Here is a 23963-nt window from a genome sequence, read left to right as displayed (position 1 = left end):
GACCATTGTAGTGGAGCAGAAGTATCAAGGTTCAGGGAGTAAAATGCTCAGGTAAAGTACAAGTAATTCCAGTCTGTCGGTCAGCAGTATTTGAGTGGTATTTACTCTAAAACTGAGTCATTGTCCTTGTGGAGACATGTTCCCAACAGCTGCATCCACAAATTGCCCTGCATGGGCAGCTGCTGTTCTATTTTTGTGTCATTGTATGTATTTACTGTTTGGTATTTTAACACTGTAAAGCACTTTGTGAGTTCTCTCTGTGAGAAGTGCTATACAAATAAATGTTATTTACCTAAATAAACACAACCACAGAATGTGTTACAACATTTTATTGACGTCTGGAATTTAATCACATCAAAGTCCAGTTTGTTCATGTGTTTTGGTTCTGACCCACCTGCAACTCTAAGGTCCGTGGAAACATCAAAAAAAGATCCATTTGATCAGTTTGATAAATTTAAAGAAAGGTGTTTACTGAGTGAAGCCTGAACCTGCCTCAGCTTGTTCAGAAGTCGTCCTCGTCTAATACTGTTATTTTACATGAGCTACAGATGAAGAGCAGCCTCTACAAAATCCTCTCAGGCTCTGATGAACAAGTACTTATACGATCATCTTTGCTTCTGCTAGTACAAGGTGTTACAGGATTCATTCAAGAGGATATCTGAAACATTGCTGTGTGTCTTTATTATAAAAACAATGTGCAAGTACAAGGTGTGTTAAAGGAACTCTTCAGGCATCTTCTTCTGCTTTAAATGGTGCTTAAGGTGCAAATGGGAAAAAAACAAAAATGTAATTTTACTTTCAGTACTGTATAAAATACTTCTTGTTTAATTTTGACGGTCTGGATCCTGGATGATCTTGGGACATGTTTTGTGAGTGTGAACCATTTAGTGCCTTTAGGATCATCAGCATTCGTCTACCTTTGATGTGGCGCCACCTACAGTTGATTTGTTCACAGATACATCATGTGTAACTAGTTCATATTGAACGATCATGATTTTCTCCACACTAATCAATCAACATTGGGTTTTCGCAGTTTTCACAAGATGTAGGATGATGAAGATGTAAAGTCGTTTTTCTCTGTTTCCACTCTGATTTTCTGTTTGAATATATTTACGTGTCAAACTGAAATTTCCATGCATAGTTTGATGACTTGCTGCACGTCATGGTCAAATAAATGTTCCTCGACTACATTGTTTAATGAAAAAAATATATAAAACTGAAAAAGGAAAAAATACAAAAATAAATGTTTCCTACTCTCTGATCTTCATTGTCAACTATCCAACCTGCAGTATAGTGTTTTGAGCATTAACAAAAATCTGATTGACTAGTGATTGTCATTCAGGTTGATGTGTGTGGAATTCTGGGTAATGTAGTTAGGTGAATGATGCAGCATCACAGTGAATGTTAGGTTTGTTGTGATGATTGTAATTCTGGGAGGTTTTGTTTGAGCTTCAGTTTCAGTTCAGAACATTTTCACTGATATCACATGATTTTAACCATCTGTTAAACATTTATAAGCAACGTCAGTGTTTTATAACCAACTACAATTTAGTTGGAATAAGTATAAGGGCATTGTAAATGTACAAACAGATAACAAATGGTCAATTCATGTGACATTTATTATATATACTAATAATATACAATATAAATTACATCCAGAGAATCAGTGAAGCAGTTTTTCTTAAACACATCTTCACTCTCCATGGCAAAGCCTTGAACTGAGGCCAAAAGCTCTGACGGAATCTAAGCAAGGAGACAGTGAGTTAATCAAGGATCAAACTAATAATTGGACAAACACATTAATAAACACTTAAAATGCCCAGATGTGTTTGTAGCTGAGCTGTGGTGTTATAAAACCGTTTATTAAGTGTGTATATGCTGCTTATAAATGCTAACTTGATGTTATTGATCATCAATGATAGTTTAAAAAGACAAATGTGACCAGAACAATCGATTAAAACAAAAAACTGGATATTTATTAGTCTTCAACCAATCGAAAACCTTTAAAGCCGAGATCAGACTACACAGTGTTTTGTGAAGGTCACCTGTTGGATCAGGTGATCGTAGAAGCTCTGAGTTTTATTTGCCTAAACAAAAGCATTTTCTGTTTTGAAAACCTCAGCACCAGAGTTAATACAATCCCAATGTGTTATAGAATATTTTCACTACAGGGAACAACAGGATAAATATTAATGTGTTTTCCTCCACTGACACTCTTTAATGAGCTTTTCTGTTTTATAAGCTCTTTTAGTCAGGATGATGCTGTATGGGATAAAACAAACATCACCTGACACCTGATGCTGACTTTCATTCCCACAGCAGTCTGATCTTGGCTTTAGGCTGCGATGGTTCTGATCAAAGCGACTCATCAGTGTTGAGACGATGATGTTAGCGCTACAGGAAAAAGATAAATGGAAACGCTGTTTTTCTCTCCCAGCAGTCCTCTGTTACCAGACCCCACCCCACCCACACACACAACTCCTCTACTTGTCCTCTTGTAACCTGTCTTCTCTTCCGTGGACCGGACCATTCATCCATCAGTGGCGTCTGAGGAGTTTGGTGAAGAATCCAGCTGATGCTGTCTTGTCATCCTTGGCCTGAGCCTCCTCTTTGGTCTGGGGCTTCTCTCCCAGCCCCAGCTCCCCCTCCAGTTGCTCCAGCTCCGACTGGTCCAGCAGCTCAAAGTCCTCCACCTCGCTGTCCGACTCCTCGGCCAGCTCCAGCAGCCTGGTGGTATCCGGCAGCGCTGACCGCCCCGGGTCATCTCTCTGCGCCGTGAATCCCACCGCTGCCTCTATTCTCTCCTGGATGGCAGCTGTGACCGCAGCGCTGATGAAGTCTCCCGCCATCTGGTTGACCAGCTCCAGTGCTCTGTCAGCAGACTGGTCTTCATGAGGAGGAACAGAACGTGTATGCTTGGATTTGATCGACTGCTGCGGCTGAGGTGGAGGCGAGGGAAGGCCGAGGCTGAGGTCGTCGTCATCGTCACCATTGGTCGTTGCACCATTGTCAAGCGAAGGGAATTCTGGGAGGCCACCAGTGAATGCTTCTTCTCTGTCGAGGTCTGTGAGGATGAGGTTTAAAAAGAGAAACTGAGACGTTACCAGGAAGCAAGAAAAACTCGTTCAGAGTCTGCAGGAAGGACTCTATTATTTACCAAAAGAAGCTACAGAAACTGTGCATGATAAAACGAAACGCACCCTCTGAGTTCTCGGTCTGAGGCGTGTGTCCCTCTGACAGGTTGAAAGTGCCGTTGTCCGTCCACGTCACATCAGACACTTCTGTGTCCGATACAGACATCTCCTTACACACTGTGGAGTCAAGCTGTGGGCAGGAAACACACGGACATGTCAGAGTTTCAGGGGACAAACAGTCGTAGAGCACCCCCTAGTGTTTACATTTTAAAACAGCAACAAAAGTGAAATTCACCACTGTGCTGGTAATGAACAATGACGGTGAATACACCAATCAGCAGGACTTCTCACAGAGATCCTCTCAGTAAGTATGTGAATGTGCACACATTCATGCATCAGAGTCAGAGGTTGTTCCAGAGCCACGGATACAAAGACAAAACTGATCTAATTTTGTTCTTTTCTATTCCTCAGTTTGATGAAAACAAGACTGCACAGTCGTCTTTATGTGTTGCTCTAGACTGAGCTCAGACTCCAGCTACACCAACGGGTCAATGATTAAATCCAGTCTTGAGACTGTGTGCGGGAAGCACAATGTTTTGTGTAAACAGGTGTTTGGCACAGGTCTCGATGCCGATGTGGATCATGTGAAATAGATTTCAATTAGCTTCAGCGGAGGCGTAATTAGATTGAGAGAAGACGATGAGCCAACCTTGGGAAACATGGAGGAGAGGTCCGACTCGATGCCCTCCTTCTCGGCCTCAGCCTTCATCATCCTCTTCTCTGAAAATATGAAAGAGATACAGAGTGAAGGAGAAACTTTGGGTGAATATAAAGGAGAAAATGAATTCATTTCACATTTGGAGTAAGTATGAACGTCAGCCACCACTAGTGGTCAGTAGGTCAACCTCACAGACCTGTTGTAAAGAGCTCCTGAGAGAGGAGATCTACAATTTGGTTCTTAAAACTACCAATATATCTTCTTATAGATTAAAACTTCAGATAAAACACAGAATTATTTTTAATATGGAACCTTTACTATGTATCACATGTAGTATTTACAGTGTACATGTATGTAATGTTTACCATGGTTCTCTTTGATCTTCTGAAGGAACTCCCCGAGGCCGAAGTCCAGCTTCTGCAGAACTGGCTCCAGCCACAAACCAACCTCATGAGATGAAATCAGAGGCCACAGGAAGACGCCCAACACTGCAGAGAGAGGTGTGTTTACAGAAACACTGTTCACCTATCGTCTATCAAAACACACACAATATCTTTTAACTCTATTTACAGGAGTCAGTCAGTTTGCTAACCAAGTTGGGACACAGCGTTTGATAATAACTTCTCCTCATAATCGTCATCAGTTCAATTCCCCACCAGTCGTCAACACAACACAACCAATACACATAACAATAAATAAAGACCATTTAAACATACAGTAGATGTGATAATGAGTTACAGTACTGAGAGTCCATCAGCTGATTGCTCTGATGTGTCTACTCAGCCGATTAGACCACCACGATATCTCTCGTTAAAATGTCTCACAGTTAATATGAGTGATTAGTTCTTCAAGTAAGTGTTGAAGTGACTCACCTAGAACATATGAGATGACAATCCCTGGAATGTAGCGTCCTAGGACAGCGAAGAAGGTGCACAAGCTGCAAACCAGCAGACAAAACTACAAGAGAAGGTAACCGAGGAGAATGATGGTAAAGATTTATACTAACGTCGTAATTTTCTATTCTCAGATACTGTTTGTCCAGAGAGCGTCAGGAAAATACTGTTATTTCCCCAACCACAACTACAAATTGTCCTTTCAACATTTTTGTGTGTCCTTTCACCTCCTGGCTTCATTTCACATCATCAAGACCAGTTTCCTTATTAGCTTCATATGATAAAAGATGGATAAAAGTTTGATAATTTAATTTTCTTTTAAACAAATACAATATTACAAAAATAAAATGTATTTTTCAGCCCATAATGTTGCAACATTAAACTTTTTCTATCTTTTATAATTAAGTGAAGTTTCCCTATGAACTATCAAACTGAAATAAAATTCTCCTGCTATGAGGATTACATGATTTTCCAGCTTCCTATGTTCCTGGACCTGATGAAACCAGTTTGTATCTGAATGTTCAAAATACCTCCAGAAATCCTGAAAACCACCTGCTCCTCCACTTTACTGTAACTCAGTGAGCAGCTGAGGTTAGTCTGGGGTCGTCGGCCGTCTCTGCCTCACCTTGCCCGGGTTCTGCTGTTTGAAAGCCGATGTCTCCTGGAGGAAAAGTCTGAGGGAGTCGCTGAGCTGGGGTCCAGTCCCAGACCGGCTTTCCTGGCCTGAGTCAATGATCTCCCAGCTACAGGGAAATAAAGACAGATGGCAACGTTAGTCATCTTTAAGAAAAGGCATGTTGACAGTGTCTGAAAGGCTCTGAAATGACGGCAGGTGGGTTGATGATTGGTTTTGAGTATTGATGAAGCTGTAGGGAGATTTTTCATCACTTAAAGTTGCATTAACTAAGTTTGTTTGGTCACTCTGAGGCAGCAGACACAGGCAGCACTGACATATAATCACCTTGTTAGTTGATGACCAATCAAAATAAATTCATTCACTTGGTGTCTCCTCCTCCAGGACTCTGAGGCCACCTGACCTAAAGCTGTTCCTGTGGCAACAGTGATCTGACTGAAACAACATGTGGTGACTCTGCATTAAAAATAAAATCAGTTGACTTGACTAAGAACGCAATTGAAGAGGAGGCTTTGGATTCCATTTGGTGGAAGGTCATTGATGAAAATTCAGTCCAAGAAAAAAAAAAAAAGGCCAGTTCAGCGCAAATGTCATATCTAAATCTAAATTAAGACGCCTACAGTAAAACTTGAGTGATGACTGATCGGACAGGTGGCAGATGCTTTCCATTGCTGTGGTGCTGCTGGGGATTCTGGGCCACCTGGTGAGGTATGACACTTTCCCCTTCCTTAAAATCATCTCCCATTTAAGCTCCACTATCAGCCCTCGTGCTCACTTAACATAAAACAGCTATAAAAAGGAACCCATGTGGTTCCTGTGTAGGTAATGTGCGATAAATAGATGAGGGAGATGAGGGCTTCTTCTCTCAGCTACCAGTTGATATTGCTGGTGGAAACCAGCAGGTTTAGAGGACATGTAGACTCAAGAAGATTAAATCCCAAATTGTTTTCTGACTGAGTCAAACGTCCAGAACCAATCAAACCTTCAGTGTGAGAGTGGTCTAGGTAAGTGCCTCGACAGGGTCCATCAGATTAAATGACAATGTACTAAATATAAGACCAACAGAGGATGGAAACTACATGTCCTGTGAACGCAGCTGTCCTGGAAACAGCTGGTGTGAAATCACCATGGAGATCTCGTTACTACAACAGCCGGGCAGGTTCTTAAAAGTGAACACCGCAGTGAGGTTCCCCAGCTAACTAACAACAATATGATCATTGTGTTTACGGTGGTATTAGCATGTCGAGGATGGTGAATAGGATGTGAATGTTAAGCACCAGATTAACAACAGATATACTGGAGAATGACATCAATGTGCAGCATCACTGTGTGGAGGTTTTGGTGTCAATGGGTAAAAGTACCTTGAAATGAAAGCGGATCATTGAACAGTCAATTTGTTGTGGTGTTCCTGACATATTCCACAATGAAGATCTCTTGCAGACAAGTGAAGTGTTTGTTGAAAGAGCCTCCAAACCACCAATCAGAGTTCAGATGAGCTGATTAACCTGTCTGAGCCATTGATCTCTGATATCAAAACTGTAGTGTTAACAAAGCCGAACCCAATGCGAGTTTTGTCATATGAAGGTGTCATTTTTTTTCCAGTTCACAACTGCTACTACTCCAAGTAGCTCCAGTTAGATCCAATTCCCAAGCTGGCTTGTCTTGGACAAAAGCAGGGGGGGCTGAAAGGAAAAAAGGTTGGGAACCACTGTCATATACAACCGTTGCCCCTCCCACCCAACCCAAACACCCAGCCTCGTCCACATAACCCTTGTGACGAAAAAGTCAACCCCACTGCTCCCCTCTCGACTTCCAGGCACATGCCCCTATACGAGGCTGGTTTCCAGGGAAACATGACAGGTCGGGCACGTGATATTGATACCGTGAAGCAATAATAGCAACAACGGATGGATAGGGTAAGTAGGTCCATTCGACGAAATACATATGTGTTCCTGGAAAGAGGTGAAGTCAAAACTCTTTTCTTGGAGGACCCCTACTGGTTTGCTGACACTGATGAAAATTTGCAGATGTTCAGAATATGGTAAACAGTTTAAATTACGTCCAATTTTAAGTTAGTTCATATCTTAAATCATTAATAGAAGGTGTATCCAGAAATGTTCGTTTAGCCTCAAACCTTCTGAAGGTTTATACTTGCTGACAACGACAGGACAAGTTTCGATTTCTTCAACATGATTGTGGTCAACTTTCATGGGACGTCATTTTAGGCTCTAACATCTGGGAACACAGTGTGAGACACAACGTTAACAAAGTCATCCCGGTAAACTCATCTCACAAGTCTTTCCACAAGTTTTAAAACGTCACCTCCGACCCCTTTTTGGGTAGTTTTGGTAATAAAGACACAGAATCACGCACAACCACTGAACTGCATTTGAATAAAATCTAAAATCTTGATTATCTCTGAAAAGAACAACGGCAGCAACAGTCCATTGGTTGCAGTTGGTGAATTTACTCGTTTTGAGTGGATCCGGTCATCTACAGTTCAGTTTTGGAGTGGACCAGCTGGAAACCATCTCCCATAAACTCATGAACCACATCATCTACAACCAACAGCGCCAACTGTCCAACCTAAAAGACAACCGCAAACAAAATTTACCTGGAACCACCGTCTGGCTTTCAGAGAGAGATGCACCTGATTCCAAATAATAACTAGTGACTACTTTCATTATGTCATGATAGCTGTATATTCTTTAATCAGTTCAGACTATCTTAATCAGTGTTCTGTTTAGAGTTTTATCCACGGGCATTTGCACAACTCCAGGAGAATAACTGTCATGTTGTCACACTTAGGTTGCAAATCCCAACATTTTTCTGACCTCCTGTCACATGCTGCAACAGCTCCACAAACACGTCGAGTCCAGAGAAGCAGATATATCATATTTCGTTGCTCCAGACCATTACAGACCACCATCGTCCACTGCTGCGTCAATCACTCGGAGAAGCCTCTTCACCACAGTATGAAGTCCAGTCATCACTCAGGCAGAAAAATGTCAAACTTTCAACAGGGAATTTGACAACAGCGACAACAGAGGAAGGAGGACGGCCAGCACCGCATGAACAGCTGCTGGGCAGATATTGTTTTTATTTTTTTTTTACCCAGTCAATAATCCCTGAAATAACAGAGTAAGCGACATATGTCTGAGCCTCTAACAAGCCCCAGTGACGGCACTTTAAAAATAGAGCGAGACGAACAATGCGAGGAATGGCTGCAAAAACTTTCCGGCTCTTCACTTGTGACTCAAGAGGGGTGGGTGTAAATATGTTTATCCACCTGTCTGTGTGGGTATATACCACAGGAAGCCTCCGTCCCATGCAACTAATACCTGTTTATGTTCTGTGTGCTGTCACATATACAGTTGGCGGAGGTTAACGTGTGACTCCCGGCTGATCCAGTTTACAGTTGAAGCAAAAGGCCAGTTATCATATGAGCTGATGCCAAATGCTGCAGGGAATATAAGACGGACGGGGAGTGATGACGCAATCGAAAATGTGTACTGCTTTCCAAGAAGATCTATGCCGTGACGTTCGTGTTGTTGATCCACTTGGTTTAAAATTTAAAATTTGAGTCAAATGTGGTAAAACTAGATTTATTTTTGGTGTGAACCACTTTCCTCTGATCTGATGTTAAAACAAGTCCAAACACCAGTCACAAAAACAAGACAGTAATCCCCAATATGACAGGTCTAATTAGCTGAAAACCCCTCTCTTACCACTGTGCTTCTCAAAGCGATTTCTTTTATTATAAGTAGTTTCTGGAAAGACATGTTGCTGTTGACTGCTTTGAAATGTTCTACTCTTTGAACACAGCAAATAATTTTCAATTCACCTCCAACCTGGACAAATAAAATCAAAATGGTCCATAGGTCTAAAACCTGCAATAAAGAAAAGGAAATATTTTCCATGTGATGTCAGTGAGCTGACACAAAAAGAAACAAGCCCCTTCCTCAAAGTCTTTGCCAGCTTCTTCCCCAGAACACACAGTCATACCTCAGTCCTGCCCCACGATCTTCAGGAGACATCTCAAGAGCTTCAGGTACCTTCAGAAGATTCAGGAACAATGTTGACGATGCCAAACACCGGATAGTAAGTACGATGCAGAAGGTAGAAGGCAAAGCGGAAGATGGCTACAACTTGTCTTTCCCAGCGGTTACAAACTCGAGATTCTCGGTCAATTCACGCTCAAGTCAAACTCAGAGTTTTACGTGCCACACGGCGCGAAAGCAGCTTGTGTTTATCCTCATTGAAACCCCGGTTGGAGTATTTCAAGCAGCCTCTTCTAAAAATAACCTGGTCACACTACATTCCAACGGGCAGCCATCAGGAGGACAGAGGGATGGGGTGAAGGGGGGTAGAAACAGCAACACCCTCCTCCACCACCACCACCACCACTAGCCCAATACCATCAGCCTCCCAAAAACGCTTCCTCTTGTGTCAGTGGCATGGCATGGCCCGACAGACGAGAGGGGACATGTGTGTCTCACATTCTGACAGTGTTGTTTGAGTGTTGATGACGGTATTTTCTAAAATCTCAAAGGAAAAGTTTGACATTTGGGGAAATGGAAAGGGAAGATCAATACCACTCTGAGATCAGTGCTAAATATGAAGCTACACAGTCTAGTTACCAAGCTCACCAAGAGCTTCAGCCGCGAGACAGTCCAACTGAGCTGAGGATAGCTGGTGGTTGATGCTGTACTGTCAAAAGCTTGTGATGCTTACTTAGGCTATTTAGCAATAGCAAAATCTTATAAATATCTTGTTTAATTTATGCAAGAATGGTAAACGCGTAAAGGCAATAAGGCACCCTTTTACCAGGGGCTTGTGTATCCCATTAATTCTTGTTTGGGATAAGTAACTATTATTGACCATATCTGGTTATTTCACTTAATAAATCTTCATTTTCTCAGTCACTTCTCTCAATAACGACATAAGTGTCCTACAGTTGAGAACATGTCCCTAAAACTGGAATCAAGGGACAAAACATTTTTTACAGTGTTCACATGATAGCTACATCATGGTGAAAGTATATCTGGTGGATGTTTCTTAGAAGTTGCACAAGTTGTAACTTTCAGGTGCTGCACAGATGGCTCATAGTTACTTGGTAAATAATGTTCAGTAGACAAGGGATGCTGGGGGGAAAAATAAAATAAAAGGAGAGTCAGCTGATATAGAATGTGAGATTATTAAAACTAAATGAGCTGCCGTCACCAGTTCAATCAGCAATAAACAGAGCACAGAGCAGTATATGGTAGGATCTGTATCGCTGCTAATGCACTGAATGAGTCAGTCAGTTTTTATACTTAAGTGGAGGAAAGGAGGCAAAAACAAGACAAGGTCGAAACGTTTTAAGTCACTTCCTGTCAACTTTTATATTCTCGCTTTTTCTGTCATCTTTAATTCTTTATTTTAGCATATCTATAACTCTATTTCGTTTTAGTTGCCTATCACTCAACTGTTTTATAGATGTTTTCAATTGGTTTCCATCGTATATAATTTCCTTTCATGTTTTTTTTTTGCCCTTATTTATTGCACTATTTAACCGACTTGATCTTATTTGTTTCTTTCTGCTTTAATGCCTTCATTTGTTTTATTTGTTTTAATTTCTTTTAATAGCTTCATGTTGTTTTAGTGCTTTACATCCTTTTTATTATTTCTATCTCCTTAAATCGCATCTTAAATCTCACTGTGGTTCCTCCTGGCCTCAGTTGTTTGGGTTCTGTTGGTATTCCCAGCTCTGATGCTCTTTAATCGGTCTTTGTGTCTGACTCCCTCTGTTTGATAGATAGAAAACTAACTTCTCTCTCCTGTTCTGTGTCTTATGTTCAGTTGTTCCTCTTCCTCCATCAGTAATAATCATACGTGGACTCACAGTTTTTGTGTATGTGCTGTAATGGCGGTGCGGCTCAGTGTACTGGAAGCACTCCTGCTCAGCAACAGTAACTGTTATTGTAGTAACTGTGTTGTCCAACATGGTGTCTTATTTCCATCGGTTTGTTGTTGTTCATCTGTGTTTTACAGTATTTAAGGTGATGGTTGTTACCATGACACTGTTTTAAGCTTTATTTGATTTGGAATATGTCACACAGTGTTAGAAATTGTTTCATTTTCTGTGACAAACTTTTTGATGATGTTTTTTCTCCAGAATGAAGCACATAACATAACATGTTTGACTTCATGTTGAAGAGTCACAAACACACACACACTGACTCTTGTTTATGTGACTTCACATCATTTGACTGTGATGACACACTCCCAGCTGCTTTTCCGTGTCGTTTTCCACCAGTCGACCTCCTGTCCAATCACAGAGCTCCCTCTGAAACACATACACACACACACACACTCTCTCTCTCTGTGTCCATGGGTCTGATTGGCTCTACTGGTTCAGACACACCTCCGGATCAGTTCCGGCTGCAGAGAAACAGCTGAGTCACACACACACACACACACACACACACACACACACACACACACACACACACACTCACTCACACACAACACTGTGCTCAGGTTTCACAACTCTTGAGACACTTTGTGTTTGTTGTGGGAACAAACAGCAGCGCGGAGACTTTCCTCGAATCCAGTGTCATAAAACACACAAACACGCACATATAAACACGCACACACACAAACATAGACACACAGTCACATGACGTAAATCCTCATGTTCTCACTTTTTTAAATATCCTCTATTAAAAATGACGGTTGATCATAACTTACTTTATTCTAAGCGACCTACTTATGTTGAGATCTTTGTGACGCAACCTACACTGTAAAACATCGCACAGGAATTTAGTGGAATCAATACAAACAATTACTGCTATTTAAATAAAATAAAACAATCTGTATTTTTAAGTTAATTCAACTTAAAATTTCAGGAGTTAGGCTACGTTCTGAGGCTGTAAATAAAGTTTTTAAGACACAATAGAGAAAGAAAAACAGGAAACAGCCTGATTCCAGCAGGTCGTCCAAACAGAATTAAACACTTGAGTGATATGTTATTCAACTTCTCACACACACACACACACAGACAGAAACACACAACAGGGTGCAAACAGCTGTCAGCTCTCGTTTTGGGTCAGCAGCTAATCTCCCACAAGCTTTTGCCTGAAACCTGCTCTGAGCCTGATGCGCAATTACCCACAAGTCACCTCACCTCTGACAGACGACAGCAGGTGACAATAACACAGTCCCACCCTGCTGGCCAAATGTCACAGAGAGTGACACAGATATTTACACATAGTAGATATGCAAATTAGGGCAGAACAAACCTGTGATGAGCCTGCACCGCAAAAACTCAAAATCTTTCCAAGAATACTTGTCTTATTTCTTGTCAAAATGTCTTATTTGTAGTCAAAACTAATCCCTTTCCACATAAAATAAGACTACATAAAATGTACTTGTTTTCAGATAATTTTCACTTGTTTCAAACAAATTTTCAATTGAAATTAGTAGAAAAATCTGTGAAATCAGTGAAAGCTATTTTTTTGTGCTTGTAATAAGAAAGAAAAACTTGCTCCACTGTCAGATTTTTCTACTTATTTCAAGTGAAAATATGCTTGAAAGAAGTAAAAAAGTGTCTAAAACAAGCTACTTTTTAATGTGGCGAGTCAGTAGAATTAGATTTATTTTGACAAGAAATGACATTTTGACTATAAATAAGACAAATATTCCTGGTAAGATTTTGAGTTTTTTGCAGTGTGATTCCTCAGAGCGAGAAAGAATAAGGATGCCCCTTGTTCCCTGAACGCCTCACAGACAGATTGTTAGACACAACAATATATCAGTGCTCCCTGAACACCTCACATGTAAGGTATTGTTAGATGCTGGTGAGATGGCGCCACATTAATGGGGTTTACAAATGTCATTGCAACACATTGATTCTTGTCTAACAATCATAATCTCTGTCACCTGCACCATGCTCCTTTAACAGCGTATCAGGTCTTTCAAGATATTCAAAAATGAGAATCACAAATTTACAAGAAAAAAAAACACATGAATTTGCTTTAAAAGTCCAGTGTGTAATATTTGGCAAGGTTTATTGGTGAAAATCTGAATATACTACCCATGAATATATTTGTATAAGTGTATAATCACTATAAAATAAAATTAGTTTGTTTTTCATAGCCTTATAATTATTCTTTTATATATACATATAACAAGGGTCTTGCTTTAGAGAGTGTCGCCATCTTGTGCCGCCATGTTTGTACGGCAGCCCGAATGGAGAATCCAGCCAACCAGAGAACTTGTTTTGCACGTTTTGCGTTCATAAATAAACCAACGAAAAAGAAGGCAAAAGGAAAGAAGGAGGAGGAGGAAACAGCAGACGTATCGTAAAATGGTTTAGATCTTCACCTCATCGCTCCATGCTCCTGAAATACTCCCAGTCGTGGTAAATAAGTTTTTTTTGTCGGCCACCGTCACTTTGCCGACGGCAGGGGTGAGTGCGAACGAAAGAGTGAGTGCTGCAATATAGAATCTGAACACTAGATGTCATGGTTTCGCCCCCATTTTACACACTGGACCTTTAAAATTTTTGAATATATATATATTTTTTCTATCAAGGACGTAATTGTGTGTCTACACTTTGCAAAGTTGGACAGACGTGGTTTGTTTTACTTTTATATCTGCAGTGGAAGTTCTTGTCCATCTCTGTTTTTTTGTCAGATGGATTTGGTAAAAGGGACATTCTTGTTATTTCATCCCTGAATCACCACATCTTTATGTTGGCAGTGTGTTTCCAGCAGTTTTGCAAAGTGTAGAGAGGTGTATCCTTCCTTTTTTTCAAAAGTTTGTTTTTTCTTGCAAATTTGTGACTTCAAACTTCTTGATTGAATCATTAATGTTGCCTATTTATAACAAACATCTTTATGTTGAAACAGCACAAACACACTCTGCTGCCAACATGGGTCCATCAATCTGTTTACCAGGATCTGGACACTGCGTCAGTTCTTCATAAAAAGTCACAAGCTTGTCGTTAGAGGAGAGGGTGGGCGGTGGGAGGGGGTAGGGGGGGTTTATCTCAGAGTGACGTATAAACCAGCACAGCAGCTGATGATCACTTTAATCACTGCTGAATCTACTCATTGCTTTACACGTACAGCTCAAACTGACATTTATTTTCCTTTCAGGCCGACTTATCGCTTCAAAAACTAGCGTGAACACTTGTGTATCGCACGGTGAGCGTCTGATTTGTGTCTTAAAACTGTTGGTTTCAATGTCCGAGAGCAGATATTAGCAGTGGGATTAGATTAGACGGTCATGTGTGAGCGATCAAGCTCTGCAGGGCCGAGGTCCAGACTCAGGATGTTGACATCGGCCCTGAATGTTCAGCACACTTTTCTTTTTTTTTTTTGATATGGAGCTGATATATGTGAGAAAGGCATTTTGTTGAGCTGAAGGCAAAATAATCCCTTTGTTGTCCACGTTAACTTCGAGTGGGCGGGGTCACAGAGAAACAGAGTCACAAAGCAGAACAGAGAGTCCTTCGTCATAACTTTGCATCTGTTTGCTTCTGAAAATCTGTTTTTTTATGTCTTCTCTAGTAAAACAGGTCTAAAACACTACAATACCCAGAAGCCTCAGCGTGCAGGAGAGGCAACACTCAGAATGTTTTATTAGTAAAATGAGGAAGTGAACATTGAATCACAGCTGCAGTAAGGTGAAGTGATTCAAAGAGCAGACAGTAAAATAAAAGCATTTTAAACTTCACGACTCGAGGATGAACAGATTGGTTTTCATTGGTCAACGGTCAAAGTCACAGTGACTTTAGAGAACATGGTTTTTGATTTTGATTGACAGCTCTTTATGGAAATCCCTTCGCATTAAAGGGATAGTTCAACATTTTGGCAAATTGGCCCATTACCATAATCCCTATAGTCATAGCAGTAGGTTCGTTACCTTTAACTGTCGGTGCAAGCTATTTTTAGAACGTCGGAGCAGAGCCGTGAGCTGCTCAGAGCTACGCTACAGAGGCTCATGGGATTTCTTGGTTTCTCGTCATCAAACTCATCAAATATACAATCCAACAACTCCAAAACGCTCAGGTGGGCAAGCTGTGACCTGCACATTCACCACGCTATGAGATAATAACGTGGAACGTTACGAAACTGAGCCGTTTTCGAGGCAAATTCAGAGACTGCTTGATGAAAAATTGCCCCTGACAGGAACGTGCATCAGCGATTTTGCATGAATTTACCTCTAAAACAACTCTGTCTGGTAACGTTGTGTTATTATCTCATAGCGTGGTGAATGTGCAGGTCACAACTTGTCCACCAGAGCGTTTTGGAGTTGTTGGATTGTGTATTTGATGAGGGAAACCAAGTGAAACTAGTCTGTGTGGCGGAGGCAGACAACCATGAGGCAGTGATTCGAGTTCTGTTTGCAAAGGCAAAAACATCATATCCTGATTTCTCAAACCTGGATTATCCCTTATCCAGGTTTATCTTGTTCCTAAATGCTGCTGACTGTGCTCGTCTGTAGTTTAGATACAGTAGTAGAACAAGTCAGGTCATAAAACACAAAACAAACACCACTACATGTCCTACAACAATAAACAGGACATTTAAAGCTGCCATGAGAGATGAACAACTCAGATCTGCTTGATTTGTGTTTGTAAACATCACAGGCAGCTGCACAACCAGCAACCAGCATTACTCATGTTTGTCATGTACACAGCGATGAGCCTCAAAGACAACACTGTAGCAGAGAGAAAACAGGAGCATTTCACCTCTAAAACCCTGGATTTTACACTTGTACTCCCTCTATACTTCTCCACTCAAGCAAACTGTACGAAAAACTAAAATGTTGAAGGTTCACGTGCAGCAAAGTCTGACACACACACATGCACCAACACACACTCAGGGTCCTACCTTGCAGTCATGCTGCGCCATAAATGAGCACCTGTGAAAAAGAAGAAATATATTACTCACCTAGAAACAACTTTTACTACTACTTTTGTTGTTGCTTGGTCACATTTACATCATTCTTCTAAACCGTAATACTCAACTTAACTCAACTCAAGTTTATTTATATACTGTAGCACCTTAAACACAACACAAAGTGCTTCTACAAAGACAAAAAGACAGCAACAAAAAGGAGAATAAACACAATAGAAAAGAAAACTGAATGATCATAAAAGCTTTGACAGAGGTAATACGAGGCCACGGCCAAGGAGATGGTGGAATTAAAGGAATAGAAAAAGAATTAAAGGAAGAAAATCAAAAGAATTTACAGTTAAAAGCTAAGGAGAAGAAGTAGGTTTAGTAGTCAACAGTGATACAGTAACAGCTCCCTTACACATTTAACTATGATGTAATCCTGTAAATGTTGCATTCATAAGCATTATACAAACATTTGAACAGGTTTACAACACACGGTAAGTGGATACTAGTGTTAACAAAGAGATATAATATATATGGTCCAGTATTTTACAGTTCTCAGTAGTTTTATTTTGAAATGTTGATCCATGCTAGCTATAAGAGAGGAGGAGGATCTGAGCCTCTCTTCTGAGAAACCAAATCCTGCAAAGTATTTGATGGATGGTGGGTCCAGGTGGTGGTGGGCGGGGCTTTGTTGTGACATCACAACGTGACAGGAAGTCCTGACGGCTGGTTTTAAGGCTCAGTTTCTGAATACAGGCTGTGTGCATTTCTCTGTGGACTGAGGCTTTGATACTTTCACAGTATTAATATAGAACCTAGAGCTGCTTTATAATCACACTACACATGGACATCTACCTTTATACTGTATGGAGCTTTAACACAAACACCTACCTTTATACTGTATGGAGCTTTAACACAAACATCTACCTTTATACTGTATGGAGCTTTAACACAAACGTCTACCTTTATACTGTATGGAGCTTTAACACAAACGTCTACCTTTATACTGTATGGAGCTTTAACACAAACGTCTAAATATCCATTCAGTGCCTATAAAGCTGGGTGGTTACAGTCTTTTTGTTTACGAGGATACTGTCATGCTGAAACAGGGAGGGGACAAACACAAAGTGTAGACACAACATCAGAAACACACTGTTGTTGTTCAGTACAGTGCAGATTGCTGAGCAGAGATATGAGCCTAGAGGACAAGATGGGGGAAGCAGCAGCAGCAGAGGAGAAGCTGCTCACCCTGAGATGCTGCAGATAACGAAGCTCCTGTATCGGCTCATCTCTGAGAGCGTTTGGGCTTGAAGTTTAGTTTTTGACTCACTGGCACAAAAATGTAGCTCCATATACTGTTAATGTGTGTGCGTTGACTGAGAACGTATAGCGTAGCGTGTATCAGCCTTAATGAGTAACCATCTTCTGACAGACTCTTCACTTACTCATCAGGCTAACGAGTCACCATCAGGGTGAAATCATGTGGAAATTAGAGCTGGACTCGGATACAAGACTCCACTGCTGCTGACCAATACTCACTTAGATATACAGTAAATCCCATTCCCGATCAATATTTTCTCAATTAATCAATCAATATCCTGGTTTATGTACCACCACTGAGGATGTTTTGACCTGATTCAATGTTTCTCTTCATGTTGATGTGATTACAGGGACAGAAATAGAGGATAGTAGCCTACAACCTTTGTTGTCAAGGTAACACAATACGGTCCTGGATGATCAAAAGGTATCGGCTCTGATTATTATTGGTTCTAATACTAATGATCTATCAGTATATAGGGCATTATTTGTAATACTGTGAGTGACACCATAAGAAAGTCACCTGTGTATCTGGACCGAGCGACGTCTCTGGCGGTCACCGTGACAACCACCAGGGCCAGCAGGACGGCCAGGAGGCTGTAGGCTCGGAAAGAGCTGAAGGCCACAAACCTACAGACGAATAAATGATATTATATAAATAAATTGAATTTTTTTTTAAAACTTTATTTTCTATTTTATGTTATTTTTTTACTGAACATCAGAGGGAAACATTGTAGCCTACTGAGTTCTCCATCATCTACAGCTGCTTTGATTACAGTTACTTTTTTCACTATAAATACATCAAAATGAATGTTATTTGTATTTTTCTAGTATTTCATGCATAAAGAGGTGGGAAAACAACATTAAAAAAAAAAGACATCTACCGATCCAGTTTATGTCTGCAGGAAGGGCCCATAACAATATCACAACATTACACATTCATAGCACCCTGAAAATATCAGAAAATATAGAGTTATCACGTGAATAAATAAAATTAATAAAATTCAGATTTGTGTTTGATGATGATATTAGTGATATTAATGTCATATATCAGTTTAAAGCAGTTGAAATACTTATTTTCTGCAGCAAACAACATATGATGTGACTAAAAAAGGAGTGGTGAAGATTTTCCACATTAAAGTCATTATAAGTCATTGCAGTTTTATGTTTGGGTTCATTTTAAAGTCATAATTAGTTGCTGTCTGCTGTGTGTCTGCTCTGATATCCCTGCGTCATGGTTCCTACCAGAGCGCCGTGTTGGCTGCAGCAAACAGGGCTGAAGTCCTGAACGGTCTCTGCCTCCAGCTGACCAGGCCGGCGAGGCGGCTCCCAGCGCGGCCGGCCGGCGGAGGAGAGGTCTCCTCCCCGGCCTCCAGGCCCCGAGCCCCGGCTCCACCAGCCTCCTCCTCCCCGCCGCCGCCGCCGCCCGCGGTTCCTGCTTCCCGGCTCACCAGCATTGGAAAACCCCCTCCGCGCTGCCGCTCTACGGCTCCGCTCCTCCGGCAGAGACCAGCGTCGAGTTGGCCGCAGAGTTCACGATTACGCTTCCTGGTGCGGGTTTTCAAAATAAAAGGTCAACATTTTAAAAGTAATTTCTTGCTAATTTATCCAGAACAACCGGTTAAAACATTAAAACACGAACTGAAATTAAGGATATAAACATAATAGTATATCAAACAAGCACAAAAGTATAGCTTTGAAAACGTTACACTGCAAAAAGTCAAAATCTTTCTAAGAATATTTGTCTTATTTCTTATCAAAATGTCTAATTTCTGGTCAAAACTAATCTCTTTCCACTTTAAATAAGACTCCTCACTTAAAAATTAACTTGTTTTTAGATAATTTTCACTTGTTTCAAACAAATTTTCACTTCAGAAAAATCTGCCAGTGAAATCTACTTTTTTGTGCTTGTAGCCTAATAAGAAAGAAAAACTTGCTCCCCTATCAAATGATTTCAAGTGCAAATATGCTTGAAATAAGTAAATAAAAAAATAAAGCCACTTTTTAATGTGATGAGTCTTATTTTAAGTATAATGAGATTTGTTTTGACTAGAAATGACATTTTGACCAGAAATAAGACAAATATTCTTGGTGAGATATTGAGTTTTTGCAGTGTAGAATAATAGTTCAACATGAAAACTAACACTCACACTATAGGCTACCTGAAATTAATATGGTAATATGTTATATTATAGCTATTTAGATTTTACTCCTAAAGGCTAATTCAGCTGACAAGCATCTGAGGTATGAAAAAAAATATTATTAGGCTACTTTTATTTTTGTCTCAGTAGCCTAAGTCACAGCTTTGGCTACTTACTGTAATATTTGAAACTTAGGTTAGCTGAAATTTTGTTTTGTTTAAATCTTGGTAATGGCTGGAAATGTATTGAATTAGCTACATTAAAATGTTGTTGTTGTTTTTTAATGCCTTAATTGTGAAAAACCAAATCGCCACACTTCCTGTCTTTCTCAGTCTGTTTTTTGTCTGAGTTGATGCAGCTCCAGACTTCAGCTACTGCTTGTTTTGTTGTGGTTCAGGTCATTGACGTCAAGTGTGTGTGTGTGTGTGTGTGTCTACTGTAGATTTAGTCTGACGTCACCTGTTTGTGTTTAACTGTTGTCACGGTAAATGAACTCAGAGAACACACACACACAAACACACACACACACTGATCTGAGCTCAGCCAGGTTTGCAGCCAGCGAGTGAGTAAGAGAGTGAAGTGTAAATCAGAGTTTAAAGTCTGGTGAACATGAGACAAACAGACACGGACGACTTCAAACCTGTGATGTGACTCTGGTTTCAGTGAATATCGTGAACGAGTGACGAGTGAATCAGTGAATCGGGGCTGTTTGTTTCTCTGCCCCCTGGTGGTCAAACTTCACCTGCTGCAGCTTTAAATAGTCACAGTCTCTTGTGTTTTTAACTGGAAGTCTTGAGGTTTCCAGAATAATAAACAGACAATACAAGCAATGTCACTTTATTTACATATCTGGCAACTTTCCCGTTCGGACACATTTCTCCCAAGCACCTGGGAACTCAAGACTATATAGACCATGTGGTGTCAAACTTCAGATATGACGGCGAACTGTGAGAGAACTTCTTGATGATGTCATGTCAAATTCTCCAAATAAAAACGCCGCCTGTGTGTTAAACTGGCTTAATACCTCCGGATCCGGACGAAATTCGTCTGTCCGTACCAACCGTTCTCTCCGTAACTGGCCTACATACCTCCGTCCGGTTTCACCGTTTTTTTTGACGTAACGCAACTTAGCAGTGTGTGTCATAAATGACAGCGTCGTTGACACACTGTCATTACCGGCACCAACATTAAATGTATGCCCTCTCACCAACTCACATATCTTCTCCAGATTTTGCACCATTTTTAAATGTTCAGTGTTTACTCTCGTCTTCTCCTTCTTCTTTGAATTCCGGAAACTACTCTCTTCTTCGCTGATTTTCATACTGGAGTGACTTTTCTCTGCTTCTGACTCATACTGCCACCTCGGTTACCTACAAGTTTTATCCAATGAGGAGAGAGAACGGCATGAAGGGCTGTGTGTGCAGCCAAGTGGATGCGCGTGAATGTGGTGACGTAGGGACGAGGACCAATAGATCCATGACGAGGGCGGGGGCTGCTAACTCCATCGGCTGATAAGACGTTATGGTGCGTTCAAGGCAACTCGTAACTCGTGTTTTTCCGACCTGTGAAGTCGTACCAGTTCGATCTGGTACGAGTTCACGGATCAGAAGTTACGAGTGGCCGTTATAGTGACTTTCACCGGTAAAACAGGTCGGAAAAACACGAGTGGGTTGCCTGGAATGCTACAAAGTCGTAAGTCGTGACTTGAAGCTGTAATTGACGGTTTCAAAAGCCTGCCTGGAACGCAGCATTAGCCAAAACGACCGGATCGCTTACTTCTGCTTTAAAACAAGACTCATCACCTAAAAATTAACTTGTTTTAGATAATTTTCACTTGTTTCAAACAAATTTTCACTTGAAATAAGTAGAAAAATTTGCCAGTAAAAGGAAGTTTTTTGTGCTTGTAATAAGAAAGAAAAACTTGCTCCACTATCAGATTCTTCTACTTATTTCAAGTGAAAATACGTTTGAAAGAAGTTAAAAAAATTTTTTTTAAAAAGTGTCAAGCTACTTTTTATGTGATGAGTCTTGTTTTTAGGTATAATGAGATTTGTTTTGACTAGAAATGACATTTTGACTAGAAATAAGACAAATATTCTTGGTAAGATTTTGAGTTTTTGCAGAGCAGAATACTTTCATCTATCACCAGATAAGAGGCCAATTCATTTGTGTGGCTCACAGGGGTACATATAGGAGTATATTATACTCTTCTAGTAAAGTGCAACAAGAAGAAGTTAAAAAAGAAAAAAAACACAACTCCCAGTCAACATTTAATCGACTTATAATGTTTCTTTGCAGCGGTGAAGCTTTCTGTCTTCTCTGTTTTTGGTGTTTATGTGTGGCAGCGTTTCAGCGTCACACGAGCTCCACCCAGGCCAGGAGTACGTAGCCTACTACAGCCGTTTGAGTTGATTTCAGTGGATTCATTTTGAAATGATGTTGTGGTGTTTACAGAATTTTTTTTCTAAACGAACATAAAAGAGGGAAGATTTCAACCGTCTTTCTTTGGTGGGAGCAGAGGAACTGAGTCCCACAGAGAGATGATGACCCACTTTGCGCCGCCGTTCGCACAGTTCTGGACCTGAACCAAGATCAGAGAGCTCAGCTCCAAACCGTGATCTCCAACAATGACCTGCTCCACTTTCCACTGCCGGGGCCACTCACACCTCCCTCCACACCAGACTCCACCAAGCCCCACACATTTCTGCAGACAATATATATACTACACTGATCAGGGATAACATGACGAGCACTGACAGGTGAAGTGAATAACACTTCATCATGACTCTTGTTAGTGTGGGTGGGATATTATAAGAGGCAGCAAGGGAAGACGTTGTCCTCAGAGTTGATGTGTTAGAAGCAGGAAAATGGTTCAAGTGTCAGGATTTGAGCTTTGAGTTTGACAACAACTGATATATTAATCTTAACCACAATAGATGACCATAAACATCTGTATTTTAGGCACCATAATGAGTTCCCAGATCCTTAAAGCTCCATACAGTATAAAGGTAGATGTTTGTGTTAAAGGGACAACGAGGAGTTTTGGAAAAGCGAAGTGTTTTCACACTACACTATGACCCTCCGCGCGCACCGTGAAATTCTTTGACTGGCGCAAGACGGACTCATGTTTTCATTCATCAAGAATTAAAGTCAGAGGTTGGAAGACGATCACATACCGTCGTAGTTCCGACCATAAACAACGATTCGGCTGCGTTATTCTCATGACCCGCTGGGCAGCATCCGCGAAACCAAAAGTAAGGAAACGCTGCCAGCGTTTCCTTACTTTTGGTAATAATAATAACAAAATAACGATAAAGACAAAACGATAAATTTATCGAAAATGGGCCCATTAACAAGTGTGGGTAGCGTAGATTCATCGACATTAATGTGAGACTTTTTTATTGTCGCGGAATTTTTCGTTCTGCTGATGGAGAAACTCCTCGTTGTCCCTTTAAAGCTCCATACAGTATAAAGGTAGATGTTTGTGTTAAAGCTCCATACAGTATAAAGGTAGATGTTTGTGTTAAAGCTCCATACAGTATAAAGGTAGATGTTTGTGTTAAAGCTCCATACAGTATAAAGGTAGATGTTTGTGTTAAAGCTCCATACAGTATAAAGGTAGATGTCCATGTGTAGTGTGATTATAAAGCAGCTCTAGGTTCTATATTAATACTGTGAAAGTATCAAAGCCTCAGTCCACAGAGAAATGCACACAGCCTGTATTCAGAAACCGAGCCTTAAAACCAACCGTTAGGACTTCCTGTCACTTTGTGATGTCACAACAAAGCCCCGCCCCCTCACCACCTGGACCCACCATCCCACAACTTTGCAGGATTTGGTTTCTCTGAGTGTTTTATTCTGGCATCTGTTTTATTTTTTATTGGACCACTTTAGAAAACAGTCAACCAATCAGACGAGAAGCTCAGAGCCTCCTCCTCTCTTCTGATTGGCTGACACCAACCTGTTGTTACTGGAGCTCCAGAGAGAAGCTGAGAGAGGAGATGACAGTTTTAACATGTTTATGAATACCTGAGCAGGTAGTGGACTGATCAGATAATCAATATCCTGTCCTTCAGCATTCAGATGAGAAACATCTGCCTGCTGCATCCAAACACCCACTGAACCAGTGAATCTGCAGCTTCATCACCAGTGAGTGACATCATCATCAATTCATTAAACAATTTTTAAAAAATAAAACTATTGATTAAGGCTGATTTAAGGGATCGTCTGA

At 40.7% G+C, this 23963-nt stretch overlaps 2 protein-coding genes across 2 annotated transcripts in view; one reads left to right on the top strand and one right to left on the bottom strand.

Annotated features, from left to right (window-relative positions):
- The window catches only part of LOC146969927 (tripartite motif-containing protein 16-like), a 279242-nt gene that overhangs the window by 148953 nt on the left and 106326 nt on the right, over window positions 1–23963 (top strand). The window lies entirely within an intron of this gene.
- On the bottom strand, window positions 315–19090 carry retreg1 (reticulophagy regulator 1). The gene is made up of 9 exons (XM_085805460.1): window positions 18837–19090; window positions 18115–18221; window positions 16263–16293; window positions 5371–5488; window positions 4725–4809; window positions 4218–4340; window positions 3844–3914; window positions 3201–3324; window positions 315–3064 (listed from the first exon to the last, which is right to left on the bottom strand). The coding sequence occupies exons 1-9, from the start codon at window positions 19046–19048 to the stop codon at window positions 2538–2540; spliced, it is 1398 nt and encodes a 465-aa protein (XP_085661586.1). The 5' UTR covers window positions 19049–19090; the 3' UTR covers window positions 315–2537.

This window comes from Trachurus japonicus, chromosome 17, assembly GCF_045865225.1.
Source record: "Trachurus japonicus isolate A0001 chromosome 17, Traja_1.0".
Lineage (NCBI taxonomy): Eukaryota > Metazoa > Chordata > Actinopteri > Carangiformes > Carangidae > Trachurus > Trachurus japonicus.
Note: the sequence above shows the minus strand (reverse complement) of the source record. Positions and strands in the feature narration are given on the sequence as shown.